This window comes from Propithecus coquereli, unplaced genomic scaffold, assembly GCF_000956105.1.
Source record: "Propithecus coquereli isolate 6110/MARCELLA unplaced genomic scaffold, Pcoq_1.0 Scaffold217, whole genome shotgun sequence".
Classification (NCBI taxonomy): domain Eukaryota; kingdom Metazoa; phylum Chordata; class Mammalia; order Primates; family Indriidae; genus Propithecus; species Propithecus coquereli.
In genome coordinates this window covers 2726118-2740912 of record NW_012146856.1, presented here as the reverse complement: position 1 = coordinate 2740912, position 14795 = coordinate 2726118, and the positions used below count along the sequence as shown (strand labels likewise).

The window sequence follows — 14795 nt, the reverse complement described above, 5'->3', positions numbered from 1 at the left end:
TCTTGTCATCGGATCTAGTCTGAGAGATGAGTAGATTTTTCGAACTGCTTTTGTTAATGTCTGTCTTAAGACAGTTTTTTTTTTAAACATTATTTGCTGATCCAGGCCTGTAGTGACAAAAAACAGGATAGAGTAACGTGATTGGCTTGTCTTCTATTGTAAGTAGATGTGCTGAGTTGACGTCAGGTTCTGACACACACCCATCTGTGTGTGCCAAAGACCAAGGCTTTAAAGGAGCTTTGTACTTTTATCTTCACTTCTAATGATTTGCAAAAATAATTTTTATTTTACTCTACACCAGATTTTTAAGTGAATCCGGTCATAAGGCAAAGACTTAAATTTCTCAATTTCATAGCCACCCCCTCATCTCACTTTAATAATTTGAAAAGAAGTTTTAGAATAATCTGTGTAAAAATACAACTTGCTTTTTTCTTTCAGATAAACTAAAGATCATTCACCAAGCACATAAATCAAAGGTATGTTTCACATATATAGGATCTGGCACCTAGCAAGTAATCAATGTTGGTTGAATTGGTGAATAAGTGAATGAACACTGTACATCTAAAATATTTCCCATTATACTAGCATGTTTTATTTTGTAGGTACCCTATTTACTGCCTTACTTTTCCATTGAAAAAAATGGTGAAGTCATATCTCTGTTAGTAGTAGATCCTTTTAAAAGGCCTTAACTAAAAAAAAAAAGGAATGGCATATGTTGTTTATCAAGCACATATTTAGCATAAAATAAGGATAAAACTTGGGAAAGTTTTATGTATTACATATTTAAAAATATTACATATTAAGATTACATATTAAAAAAGAACTTATTATCTGGCAATCCAGTATCTTTGATTTTCTTAATTCTGCACCAGAAGAAAAGGGCTAGAAGAAGATACAAATAATTTACTTGTTCTGATTGACTCTTGCTGTGTGTAAGAGAAGGCCCAGGACTGTAGCTCTAGGAACAAATCTAGTTCCACCAAAGCATAGCCTGCAATCCTGAAGTTGTCTTGCCTTCCCCACAGACAGCTGTTTAATTATGTATTTGTCGTGTGTTTACATTTCTGTTTTCTTACTCTTCAAATGTTTTTTATGAAGCCACAATCAAAGGTATGCTTCTTAAGACTGTTCTTTTTCTTTAATCTCAATGACCTTCTATAGGATCCTCATAAAAGCAGCAATCTTATTTTATCATATAACTACTTAGGGACAACATAATATTCTTCATCTCTCCAATACCTAGCACAATGCCTGGTTCATAGGAGTTTTTCCATAACAATTTCTGAATGAAGTATTTATGAATTCATTTCCTTCTCTCTTTTTGTCATAGATGTACTCCATAAATTCAGTCAGCTCTCAAATAAATGTGTGTCATAGATCACAAAGAAAGTGCCATGAGCGTATTGCTGTTGACTTTGTTTTTTAATTTATTTTATATTTTATTTTTGTGTGTGTGTGTGGCTTAAAACAACACACATTTATTCTTTTACAGTTCTGGAGGCCAGATGTCTGAAATCAGTTTCACTGGGCAACAGTTGGCAGGGTTGGTTCCTTCTAGTAACTTTATTTTTTTATGCCAAGGATTATATATGCAAATGCCTCAGATGTGCTCACGTGTGTCTGGAGCTGCAGTGTGGGGCGTGCCCTTTTTGTGGGTACTGGAATGTATTGCGCTGTATCTGGCCACTGACTTCACTTTCTCTACAAAGTGTTTCTAATCTGGTTCCTAAAATGTAGAGAATAGGAAGTGTGTTCCTATTTTATAGGGGAAAAATATATATAAATATGCTATAAAATATAAATAAAGTTAAAATGAAATAATATGCTCTTCGAAAAGATTGTAAAGCAAAGTGTGTCATTCTCCATTCAGTGTTGCATGTTCTACGTTGTTGGGCTTGTTCATATGGTCATGTTTCCTGAAAGGAGTAATTAGTAGATTATTCTTTTATTTAAATGAAAACATAGTTCACCATGTTCGAATAATCAGTATTATGACATTTTTAAAAAATCAGGAAATTCTCCTCCTGTAGTTGGAAGAAAAAAAATCTTAGAATGGTTAGTTATATTTAAAACACATGTTTCACCCTGGCATATTCTAGTTGTAAAATTTGGGCTTATTTTCCAGTTGAATGATGTATTTGTTTAAAGGGGGGGGGGGTTCCCAAAACAAATTAAGTCACTTAGAATGTTGCTGGAATGTGGCTTCATAAACTTTTGTCTAAACCCTAACAGTCCAGTTAAGTACAGATCGTACGCTCTGGGGATGGTCTGCACGTTTGCACTTCAACTTTTATAAGGGAAAGGTTCGACATATTTTTATAGATAAAGTTTTAAAACTTCAGAAGAACTTCATCAACGTGTCCTCATTTGTGCCTTATCCAACTCCCAGACATTTTTCTCATTCCCAGGTGACTGTTGTCCTTTCATCTTCCACTCCTATCTGTGGGGCCTGTGGCATCACTGGCCCAGCCTGTCAAGTTTTCCAGCCCAGCTGCAATTTAATCTCCTTCCTCAGTCAAAGGGAGAGACTTCCAAATAATGCCTGTATCTTAACGAACTTGTTTATACATTTTCCCCATTTCCCCAGTTTTCTGGGTTTAGAGACTTTCCTAGTTGCAGATACTAGGTATCCTCAGAAATTCTTCCCATCAGCATAATAAAAAGACTGTCTGGATACCTTCCCACCAGAGCCTCCTGTTTGGACTATGAGCTAAGTGTTTGTGGAATGGCTGAATCAGTAGTACATTGCAAATAATTACCATATGTGACTGTGATTATCAAAAAAATGTGTGTATGTGTCATGGATTGAAATCAGTAGTCTATTTATAAAGTCAGAATATTTCTATTAAAAATATTTTGAGGCTGGGTGCGGTGGCTCACGCCTGTAATCCTTGCACTCTGGGAAGCCGAGTTGAGAGGATCGCTTGAGCTCAGGAGTTCAAGACCAGCCTGAGTTCAAGACCAGCAAGAGTGAGACCCCGTCTCTACTAAAAATATAAAAAAAAAATTTAGCTGGAAAACTAAAAATAGAAAAAAAATTAGCCGGGCATGGTGGTGCACACCTGTAGTCCCAGTTACTTGGGAGGCTGAGGCAGGAGGATCGCTTGAGTCCAGGAGTTTGAGGTTGCTGTGAGTTAGGCTGATGCCACTACATTCTAGCCAGGGAGACAGAGTGAGACTCTGTCTCAAAAAAAAAAAAAATTTTAAAATAAAAACTTTAATTTTTGTCTTATATTTTGTGAGTTTGGAAACCAGATAGCTCTCCTTGTTAAAAGTATGTAAAAGGAAGAATTCATACCCTGGAATAAACTTTACAAGAAATGTACAAGGTCTTTAAGAAGAAAACTTTAAAATGCTACTGTCTTCCACACCTCTTTCTCTGTCTCCTTTCTCTCTCTCTCTCTCTCTCTCTCTCACACACACACACACACACTCTTGAAAATATGAATCTGAGCTCTGGGATTAATTGTCCAGACTCACTGAAGTGAACTCCTCTTAAACTGTATATTTTATTATGTGAATTTCTACTTCAATTAACCCAAAATAAGACTTAAGTAAAATGCTTAGGATATTTTGGATAGGAAGATGCAACAGCCGGAAGATGTCTGTTCTCTCTTGACTAATTTATAAATTTAATGCCACCCCAATAAAATACTAAGAACATTTGTATATATATGCAAACTAAAGCTGATTATAAAATTAATATATAAAAAACAAATGAAAGAAATGAAACTGACTAGTCCTAACGTGTATTAAGACATTATAAAACTATAGCAATTAAAATAGTGTGCTACTATCACATGAGCTGGTAATTTAATGGCACGGAATTAAAAGTCCAAAAGTAGACCCAAATATATACGGGAATTTAGTGTATACTAAACATGGCATTTCAAATGTATGGATAAAAGATGGAGGATTCAATAAGTGGTATTGGAGCAGCTGGGTGGGCATCTAAAAAACAATTTTGTTGAATCCCTATCTTCTTCTTTCTGTGCCAATATGAATACTCATTGGATTAATGGCTTAAATGTAAAAATTAAACCCATAGGTGAGGATAGAGATAAAGTGGATTGAACATGACTATAATTTGTTCAAGTTGGGTCATGAGTATGAACAGGGGGTTCATTACACTAGTCTGTATGTATTGTATTTTTGAAAGTCTCCACAATTAAATCCTTAAAATATGAAACTCATAAAAATATTTGAAGCAAACATGGAATTTAAAAAATAACCTTGGAGTGGAGAAAGTCTTTCTAAGTATGATAGAAAACTAAGAAACCCTAAAAGACTGATACATTTTACTTCATTAACTTATTTATTCAGCAAAAATTCATTTAGCACCTTCTGTTGAATAAAACACTATATGAAAAATCAAGGAACAAATGAAAAGTGGGGGAAAATTTTCTAACTTATAGAAAAGGCTTAATTTCTTTAGTATATAAAGATATTCTACAATTCCGTTAGATAAATTATCCTACAACTCCACTAAAAAAAAAATATTTACAACTTCACTCATAATAAATACAAATTAAGACAATGCTTCATCTACATCTGTGAGATTGGCAAAGATCAGAAGAAGGTTTTGGTAACACACTGTGTTGGTGAGGGTGTGGGAAACAGGTACTTCAGTGGCTGGTGGTGATAGTGCAAATTGGTATCGCCTCTCTGGAGAGTTATTTGGCAATGTCTGTCAAGATGTGTAGAACTTTTTTTCTTCAGAGAGTTGTGAATAACTCTCTGACCCAATAATTCTGCTTCTAGGAATTTATCTTACACATGAACTTGTACATATGCAACATAATATATGTACAAGTATATACATTACAGAATTATTTATGGTAGCAAGAGACTAGAAGCAACCCAAGTGTCGATCAGCAGGGACTGACTGGGGTGTGTGTGTCCCTCCGATGGAATATGCCACAGCCTTGATAACTTGTGAAGCAGCTCTTACTGATGTAGATTTTAAGCTACGTTTTTAAGAGAAAAAAGTACAGTGTCATATAGCATATGATATGCTACTGTTTGTGTGGAGAAATTGACAGACACGTCTCTGCATTACATGTACAGAGACAGTCTCTGGAAGGATGCACAGGAATTAGTACAAGTTCTCTGGAGGAGAACTAGGTAGCCAGTGGATAGGGGTTGGGGGGAGACTTACTTTTCACTTTTTACCCTTGTGTGATTGGAGAATTTTGTATCATAAGTATGTATTACCTACTCTAAAATTATTTTTTTAAGTAAAGTTTCTTTCTTTAATCTGTGGCTCTGGAGCTCAAACCCCTAAGCTCTGCAGCGAATGAAGTCCACGAGCCCTGGGCATGGCTTCCGCCCGCTGGGCTTCTCTTTTGGCTGTGCAGAGGCCTTTCTGTTGGCTCTGCCCCAGCCATGTTCTAGAAATAGAGCGCGTTGCTAAACAGCTGCATTCTAGTTGACAGGTGGTACCGTACCCCAGTAGTGGTCAGCTCTGTGTGCTGTTCAGGGCTGGGATCAACTCTACATTTTCTCCTGTATTTATGAAATCTAACTGCATTTGAAATGTCACGGAGGGCACCCTCATCCACCCCCACCCCAAATCTCATAGAGAAATGTTCCAGTTAATATGACAGGGAACCAAATGTGTATTAGCTGGGGCAAGGCTTTTGGATACGTGACTTTGGCCATTTGAAGTAAACTTGCTTCTCTTGGAAGTCAGACCAGCCAGAGCTTGAAGCCCAGCGCCATTGCTGCCTAGCGTGTACCTTGGGCCTATACCCTAACTTCTCTGATTCCTCCTGGGTTATTGGGAGGATGACACGAGAAGATGATGACCATGCACCAACAGAGCAGTGACAGCTAACAGTGCCAACTGCATGGCATCACCATGCTGAGGGCTGTGGCCTTATTTCATCCTCGCCACAAGGCAACGAGGAAGAGGGGTTCTCTTCCCCTGTTCTACAGAGGAGGCGGCTCAGTCTCAGAGAGGTTATGTTTTAATAGTTTGTTAAGAACACACGGCTGGGTACTGGTGGAGCCTGGGTTTGAGTCCAAGTGTAGCTCCAAGTCCTGTGCTATAGCACTGTCTCTCCAGGGCTTCATATGGTGTGTGTGCTTAGTAGGTCCTCACGGTACACCTGCTGACGTCCCTCATTATAGTAGCAGGAATAGAATGTGACTTAGATTATACCTATGGCTTAGAGTAACAACTCTGTCTTTGAGAAGTCCCACCAAATGTGAAACTCATGTAAGTACTGATAAAATGCAGATTTTCTTTCTTTTTAGTCAAATGAACTTGTGTTGAGTTTGGAAGATGATGACAGACTCCTGCTAAAGGAAGACAGAACTCTGAAAGCAGCTGGAGTCGGTGAGAAAGGGGGCCTTGTGTTGCTAGAGGGGGCATTCGCTTTTCCGGACTGTATGATGAGGCCTGGCTGATTACATTTGGGTAACTTGCTGCAAAGCAAATGCTGCTCTTAGTCCTTTTTACACTCCCTGATAACTATTCGGAGGACAAGAATGATGTGATTCTGGTCGCCTGACTGAGGGCAGTAGAGATTGGCTCTCCAGAGGTACAAAATGCAAATAGTGATTTTCAGAAGGGGTGCTCAGAATTCTGCCGAGGGTCGTCTTAAGTGATTGATGGGTTATCAGTACCATGTCTACTTACTCTTATCATCGTCATTTGAGCTGATGGTTTGAGAGAAATGGGCATAGTAGCGCTAATTTGGAATAATGACACGAGATGTCTGTGTAACGTGCAGTGTGGTTTCTGACAGTCTTCCAAATCACTCAGGGCCCACCAAGTCATGGAATTTAAAATAGTCTAGTGTGCAGCTGAAAAATTACCCGATTGGGCCTTTCAACCCAAAACATGCATATAGTTCTATTTTAAAGAAATGTTATGTGACTTGCTTTGTGGCCATTAGATGTCACTGTTATTCTACTTATGTGTATACCTAAAGATATCTGACAATAGAGGGAATGAAGGTTATCAGAGAGGTCTGAGCAGTTAAAGACAGTGTGCCTCTCACACACCTCTGTGCTCAGTGACTATGATAGAGCGTCACAAATCACATGTCCTTTGTAGTTATTTGTACACACTGGTTAAAGAACACAATAAGTGAGGTCCACATTGGGAAGCCTTAAATTTTTTTGACCAGTGTTCTATTGAGTTACTTTAATCACGTATGTCGGGAATTTACTTTTGAATGACTCATGTGACTAACGTCAATTCCTGACATAGATCTTCCTATTTAAATAGAGTCTTAAATAACATGTTGTGAAATCTTAGACTTGTTTTCTGTGTTGAAGTCTACAATATTTGCCAGAATGAGTGTCTTTCTGTATTATGAATACATAAGGTTGATTGTTGTTATTTGAAAAACAATTTTTAATGTAGCATTTGTTTCCTCAAATACTATTATATTACTATAGCAGGTGGCACCTAGAAGGTAGCTCTGTTTGTTGTTAAAGCATAAAGCTATAATGAATATTATATATTGGTACTGATGTGGGAATTGACTGGTAGCTCTGTGGAAAAGAATGGAAAATCCAAAAACAAAGTAATGAAAAGAAAGGTGAGATTTCACAAAATGATAAAGTAAACATCTCAAATAAGTGGGGAGAGAATGAGTTAGCCAGAAAATTATATCAAACCCATTGCCAAAGCATTCAGGAAAATAAAATTCAAATCCTTATCTCAGTTTTATTGTAGTATAAATTCTAGATGGATTAAATGTTATAATGTACAAAATTTTTTAAAAAGAAAGTACGGCTCAATAATTTCATAATCTTGGGGAGGAGAAGAGCTTTCTAAGCGTGACCTCAAAGGCAGAAGCCATAAAGGGGAAGATTTGACCACATAAAAACTAAAAACTGTAAGCGAAGTTAAAGGAGAAGCAATAAACTATGAAAAAATATTTGTAGCATATATGATAGATAAGAAGTTATTAGCCTGACTTTATACAGAGCTCTTGTAATTAGTAGGAAAAAGATAAACAGGAAATTTTGCTGATAGAAGAAATAGCTAACATGAAAAAACAGTTCCATTTTATTAGTAATGAGAGAAATGCATGTTAAAATAGATACTATTTTTTTTTTTGTAGTAGAGTCTAGTGGTTAAGAGTCCAGAGCTGGGCACAGTGGCTCCCACCTGTAATCCCAGCTACTTCAGAGGCAGAGGTGGGAGGATCACTTGAGGTCAGGAGTTTGAGACTAGCCTGGGCAACATAGAGAGATCCTATTGCTAAAATATTTTCTTTAAAAAAATTAGCTGGGTGCAGTGACTCATACTTGTAGTCCCAGCTACTTAGGAGGTAGAAGTGGGAGGATTGCTTGAGGCCAGGAGTTTGAGACACACCTGAGGGATATATCAAGCCCCCTCCCCTTCCCCCCCTCCCTTAAAAAAACAAAAACAAAAGTTCAAAAAACCCTAAAAACCTCAAAAACCTAATTCTGCTTCTTACTATCTGGGTCACCTTGGGGAAGCAGCAATTATGGTAAGATTAGTGGACATCAAAAAAAATGGAGTTCATGGTATGGGGAAATGAATTCTCTTGTACCACTGTTGGGAATGTATGTTACATCTAATTTTCTGTAGGACAGTTTGACCGATAAGACTTTCTCAAGGTTATTTTTGTCATACTTATTACTAAGCCAACAGGAACAAGCTATGGGGTTGTGAGATGTCTTCAGTGGGGTGGTGGGGTTATCCCTCATCTTCTCTGTGAATCACCAGTGCAGAGCTTTATTTAATGAGTGGGCATAGAATATATTGTGTGATGCCATTATTGAAACATGTTGATATTTACATGTGTGTATGTATATATGGGGAAAAGATCATATGCCAAAATTATAGAAATGGTTTCTTGGGGTGGTGGCATTGCCAGTAATTCATATTTTCCTTTCTTCTCTGTATTATCTAATTGCTCTTCTTGTGATTTAAAAACTTTTCTACAGTTTACTTGTATTCCTTATAATTAAGGGATGGATTTTTTTTTTAAAAAAAAGAATAAACCCCTAAAGTTGGGGAAAATCCGTTTGAATGAAGGCTGTACATTTTACTTGCTGTGTGACCTTCTGTAAGCCACTTACCCTCTCTGAAAATCTATATTGTTTTTTGTAAAAATGGGACTTATGAAGCCTGTTTCAGAAAATTGTCAGAAGGGTTGCATGAAAGAATGAAGGCATCGGGAATAACACACGTAAAAGGCCCTCAACAACACATGTTTTATCTGGAAGCCGTCCTGGGGAAGGCAGTTAGCAAACGTTTTGACTTTACTAAAACAATGAGTTGTTGGTCTCGTCGTTAATTTCAGACTGACACGTGTAGTGAACTGTCCGTGAAGGTGAGAATCGAATCCCTCTTTTTGTCATCTCGTTTTGAGGCCCATAGTTCTTGGATCAGAGTCAGGTCCTTTTCCCCGATTCTCCACTCCTTTCCCAGGGGGATGGGGGCTCCAAACTGCCCTCCTGACCCCGGCAAGCCAGCAGCCCCAGGCACAGGGCACCTGGGTCCCTGCAGGGAGCGATTTCCTCTCTGTCGCCTAGAGTAGCGTTGCTGTACTCCAGGGAACAAGCCGAGGTTGTACACGGGGAAGGAGACGAGGGTCCTCAGAGAGCAACAAAAAATTCTGAGTGGGAGTCGAGCTGTAAAAATGATACTTGAAGCATGTGATTTTTCTAGGGAATTTTCCCTCCCTTGTGCCATGTGTGGTTAGGTTTTTAAGAGGTTTAAGAGGAAGATTTGAAGTCGTCCCTGTCTGCCTTTTCGCCACTTGATCTTGCTGTTGAGCTGTCACTCTGCTATCACAGCCAGTTGCCATGGGAATAATGCCCATGTAACAAATTTATCATTAGGACTTTTCTGTAGGAGTCATGAAAGGAAAAGAAAGGCTTTGAGAGAGGAAATTAGGGGAAAAAAACTTGTTTGAAGATTTCTTTTCTCGCGGAGAAATTCTCCAGCTCATCCTCCGGCCTTTGTCTGCACTGCGGATCCGCATTGTGTATTCTACAGCTGACGTCAGTGGAAGTTTCTGCTTGTGGACTTAGTACAAAAATATATAAATAAAAAAGATTTGCTTTGTGAAAGGAATAAGGTAGCTTGACCTAGAAATGTTATTTTATAATTTAAAGACTTTCAACTTTGTTATTAACAATTGTAGTTTTGTGTACTAATTCCCCTCAGTAATAAATTTGTATGCAAGTTTTTTTTAAGTGATATTTTATCTCTTCCATGTTGCTACATTCTACTACTATTATCTTTTGAATCTACTCTGGTTTAAGAGAGAAATTGTGGCAGGGTAACTCTTCCAAAGCTGGTCGGTTTTTATTGGAAATATTTTAACACAAGATACAGTGGCCAAACGGTAAATGCTTGTCTGAGGGAAGAGTCCTCAGCAAGCCAGGTCCTGAATAATTCCAGAACTCCTCTGTGGTTTGTTTTCATTGTGCATGTCCCTTCTGTCCTCCGCCCCCAAACAGAACCCGGTTGTGCCTGGCTGTGCCTTTTGGTTATCTCATATGAACTGGGAATATTGTAGGATTCTTTGCCTCCAGCTTCTTTATCAGGATCGTGTTTGATTTGTGTTCCCTTGGGTTGGTTCCCTTCCCCTCTTATTTTGGGTAGTAATATCTTAAGGCATGCACGTTTTCTTCCTCAGAGGGAGTTATGGTGGCCGTTGCTCACGTTTACGTGGAAATGGTGATGCAGGCTGGTCCTCGGTAATGTGGGTGGTGAGCCCAGGGAATTGAGGGATTCCAGAACAAGGACTCAGAATGAACCTCTGTAGGTTGTTCTTCCCTTTTTACCACCCTCACCCCTACCCCCACCATTGTGGAAATTACAGGCATGTGCCCAGTCTATCAAAGACCAGGTTTTTAAAAAAGTTAATTTGTTTTCTTCAGACTGTAGCTTGAAATCTTCTCTGCCAGCTGATTCAAAACAGTCACTTGAAGCAAGTGCGCAATAAAAGGCGCAGCAGTTGGGACCTCTTTGTTGAATTGCTGGCCTCCTTTGGTAAAAATTTAGAAATATAACTCAGCAATGAGCACAACTTTGAAGGATTTGTGGTTAGGATTTTGTGAAGTCTGGAAGAATAGGCTGTACTTCCGGAGCAGGAGAGAAGGCGAAACTTTGTTTTGGCCTCAGGTTGCCGCAGAAGCCACACCTCACCCTTCACGTATTTTTTGGTCAATGATCTGCAGTTACTGTCACGTGGCAGCCTGCCCTGATGGTGGATTATCTGGACGACAAATCAGTGCTCATGTCTCAGTCTCTTGCTTCCAGACATCAGGGGCTGGTGCCTCATGCCACTTTGGAACTGACCAGCACCAGGCTAGGGACTTAGAAAGTATGTGATAAATTCTTATTGAGAGATGAGTTTATTGAGATAAATTAGTTGAAGAGTTTAAATACATTGCATTTAATTTTTCTTAGGATTTGACACTTAAAATTGGTGGTTGTTATATTCTTTTACTTAAAATCATTATTTTCCTGTAAACTTGTGTGTGTGTGTCTGTCTGTCTGTCTGACCTGTTTGGAAGCATTATAAAATTATTAATTTTCTATCCAAAGTCTGAATGCCATGGCTTGTGTTCATGTCATTAAACTTGAACGTCAGTATTAAAATGATCCTACAGAAGTATTTGGGGGGTTCTTACTTGATTTCATTTGATAGTAAGACGAAGGGATGAAGTGGCAATGTATTTATTGGATTTTAGATTGCACATTCATTTCAGATTCCCATGCCAAGGCACTCTGCACCTGACTGCACTGCCGCCTGCAGCACATTTAATTTAAAATCAGGTGCCCTAGGGGACCAGCACACCGTAGACTTCCTGAGGGTTCATCCCGAGCCATTTTTAAAGGAGCCATTTTAAATAGTATTGGGGAAGCAGGAATTTAAGGGATAATGGTAGAAAAAGCGATTATGTAGAGGTCTTAAAAATCATTTCTAATATGTTTTCACTTAAATTGGCAAATTTGCAATGTAAGTCCCTGAAATCATTCTCTCAAACATTTTTAGCAGAGTTTCACAGAATTTTAAAGCCATTATATTCTACTTTTATTTAGGACCACGTTACTGAAGTTTAAAATCCGTTTTATGTTTTATTAATACTTTTAAATGTTCAGAGTAACTTTTAATATGTGTGTTTTCCAGTTTGTTAAGGGTGAAAATTTTTTTTTATCAACCTGAAGTATTTGCATTTAACCCATTTGTCAATCTAGTTTTCTTGACAAAAACTGCTATCATCTGAAAATAAAATCTTTACCGTAGATTATCTCATTCTGAGCCTATATTATGAGAGACGGCATAAATACTTTATGTAAATAATGGGTTGATCTGTAAGTTAATTAGACCCAAGAGAACCCCCGTCGAAACAAAACTGCTTTGTCAGTCCTTGCTTTCCATCAGCTTCTTCTGAGCCTACAGTTGCGGTACTGAAGAGCTGCACAACATATTAGTTTTCCAAAAGGGGTGCAGATAAATGTCAACTGCAGTAAGTGAAAATTGTAATTACAGTTAGCGTGGATTGAGCGAAGTGCTGTGTAGGCAAAGCCCTGTGCAAAGGTCCGTATGTAAATAGCACATCGCAGATAAAAGCTTGCTCTGTGATTATTAAGAACAGGGTGTCTTTTGCTCATTCTCCATCAGAAGGTTGATTAGAATCACTTGCAGATTATGTACGTCTACCTCTGGGGATGCTTCCCTTCAAAAAAGGAAACCCCGGGAGCTTTTTGTATAAAGGATAGATCTCCAAATATCTTATCTTTGAATACTGAATTTTTTGAAGCCCCCTTCTCTGATTTTTTTAAAAAACGAATTCCAAGTGTGGAGCCTTTTGCCCATTCTTTTAAATGCCATTTTCTTGTAAAATTTAACGGTACGTTAATTTACTCTTTGCCTAGGGTGCATGTGTTGACGGTGCCTCCTCGTTGATCCCCAGTTTCTCTGCTGTGTCCCCAGGCACCTTGTGATGAGAGTTTGCAATCTGATTTTCATCTACTCAAATTAAATTTAATCTTGAAGTATAGTATAGGACCGGAATGAGGATCTGAGACGATCGGTGATTTTATTTTCTTCTCTCAGCACTTCTTTATTTTCTGTAATGAGCATGGATAGCTTATGATTGAGAGACATTAAATTTGATATTCTTAAGAACAGCAAACACATTTTTAATGCAATGTCATGCTAATCTCTTTAATTTCATTCTTTTGTGATAAATCCTAATGACGAGATGAGAGTTGTAAAGGAAGAGACCAGTGGTAATCCTTGGCACCCTTCCTTATTATCCTATTTATTTGACTTGAAGAGTTTCACTTGTCTGTTTTCAGAGTATATGTTAATTGAGTGCTCAGTATTCATTACCAATAATCTTGTCTGTTTTCTCATGGAGATTCTGAAGGCCCTTTTGCTCTTTCTGTAAAAGCCAAGCAGACTGTATTAACTTCTGGTTTAATTTAAAAAACGAATGTGGAACTTGTTGGCACAACACCTTAAAGAATTGCATGTTTAATAATTGGAAGGCTCTCCATCAGATTTGTCTCCAGTCTGAATTAATAATGTTGCTGACTTATTGTTTTAGAAGACAGAGTCCTTGACCTGCCAGGTTGAAAGAATTGTGACTACTGTGAACCTTTGTGGGTCCTTTAGCTGTGCCATATCCCCTGTGAATAATTAGAGGTATTTGAAGGTATTCAGGTAGAAGCCAATTTGTGTCTTTCACTTTGCATATTGTTGAAGCCTCATGAATTAATCATAAGCAGGGCAAAAAATTAACTTCTTCAGACACATATTTTGATGGGTCATGAGGGAGAATGTAAAGTGATCTGTAAAATATTCTACTGATCCTCTAAGTATTAAATTATTATACCTACAGGCTAATTTCATGGGGGGGAGTTCCTCCTCCCCCTCTTTCAGTAATTGAGTAGCATATTTGAAAACATATCAAGGTTTGTTATTTTCTAAGACTGTAAATGAGTAATTTTATGATTCCTGAAAACCAGATTCCTGCATTAACCTTAATTTTAATTTGTTGGTTATTTTTCTTTTTAGTTTTAAATAATTTGAATTTTAGACTCTTATAACTGTACTTTAAACTTCTTGTTGATTTGGTGAAATGTATTATCTTTTTCACTTTGGGCATCCGAAGCTATTGTAAAATACGGAATCAAAGTAATATGGATTTCCATACTTGTTTAAAATTTAGTTTTATATTAATATCTTTTTTCCATTTTCTGTTTTTCTTTTTTTCAGCCAGTGAAACTGAAATTGCATTCTTCTGTGAGGAAGATTATAAGACCTACAAAGCTAATCCCATTTCATCCTGGTGAAAACGTCTCGGGGGCTGCCTTTTTGCATACCTGTATTAAGCTCTTTATTCCACTACTGAGTTTTTGAAATTGACAAACAAATCTTAAAAAATTAATCCCAGGCTCTACTATTTGAGCCAAAATCTGGTGATTTCTCTCTCTGCAGTTCTCCTCTCTCTCTCTTTCATGTCGTAAAATAATATATTATGAGAAAAACATTTGATTTTTTAAAAGTGAAGTAAACTGTTATTCAAAAATCATCTTGGAATATTGTTTTTTAAATCATAATTTGTTTTCTAAAATTAGGAATTATTTTGGTGACTTACATTGTTGAGTTCTTTAGAAAGATTGTAAGACTAAGTCACACTGTTTATTTTGTATTTTTTCCATAGATTCTAATTAGAGTAACTGTTATTGTCTTTGGCTACTTGAGATTTTGAGTTCTCTTAGACCCATCAGTGCTATTTTGTAGTTCAGGGAGTGTGTGATACACATGACCATACAT

The 14795-nt window shown here is 37.6% G+C and overlaps 1 protein-coding gene across 3 annotated transcripts in view; it reads left to right on the top strand.

Annotated features, from left to right (window-relative positions):
- The window catches only part of LOC105810636 (chromosome unknown open reading frame, human C2orf76), a 49852-nt gene extending 35311 nt beyond the window's left edge, over nucleotides 1-14541 (top strand). For all 3 annotated transcript variants that reach the window (XM_012644661.1, XM_012644665.1, XM_012644662.1), the window contains exons 4-6: nucleotides 439-476; nucleotides 6259-6340; nucleotides 14235-14541. In XM_012644661.1, the coding sequence (XP_012500115.1) occupies nucleotides 439-476; nucleotides 6259-6340; nucleotides 14235-14311 (197 nt within the window). In that variant the 3' untranslated portion in view covers nucleotides 14312-14541. The remainder of the gene's footprint in view (nucleotides 1-438; nucleotides 477-6258; nucleotides 6341-14234) is intronic.
- Nucleotides 14542-14795: the final 254 nt, after the last annotated feature.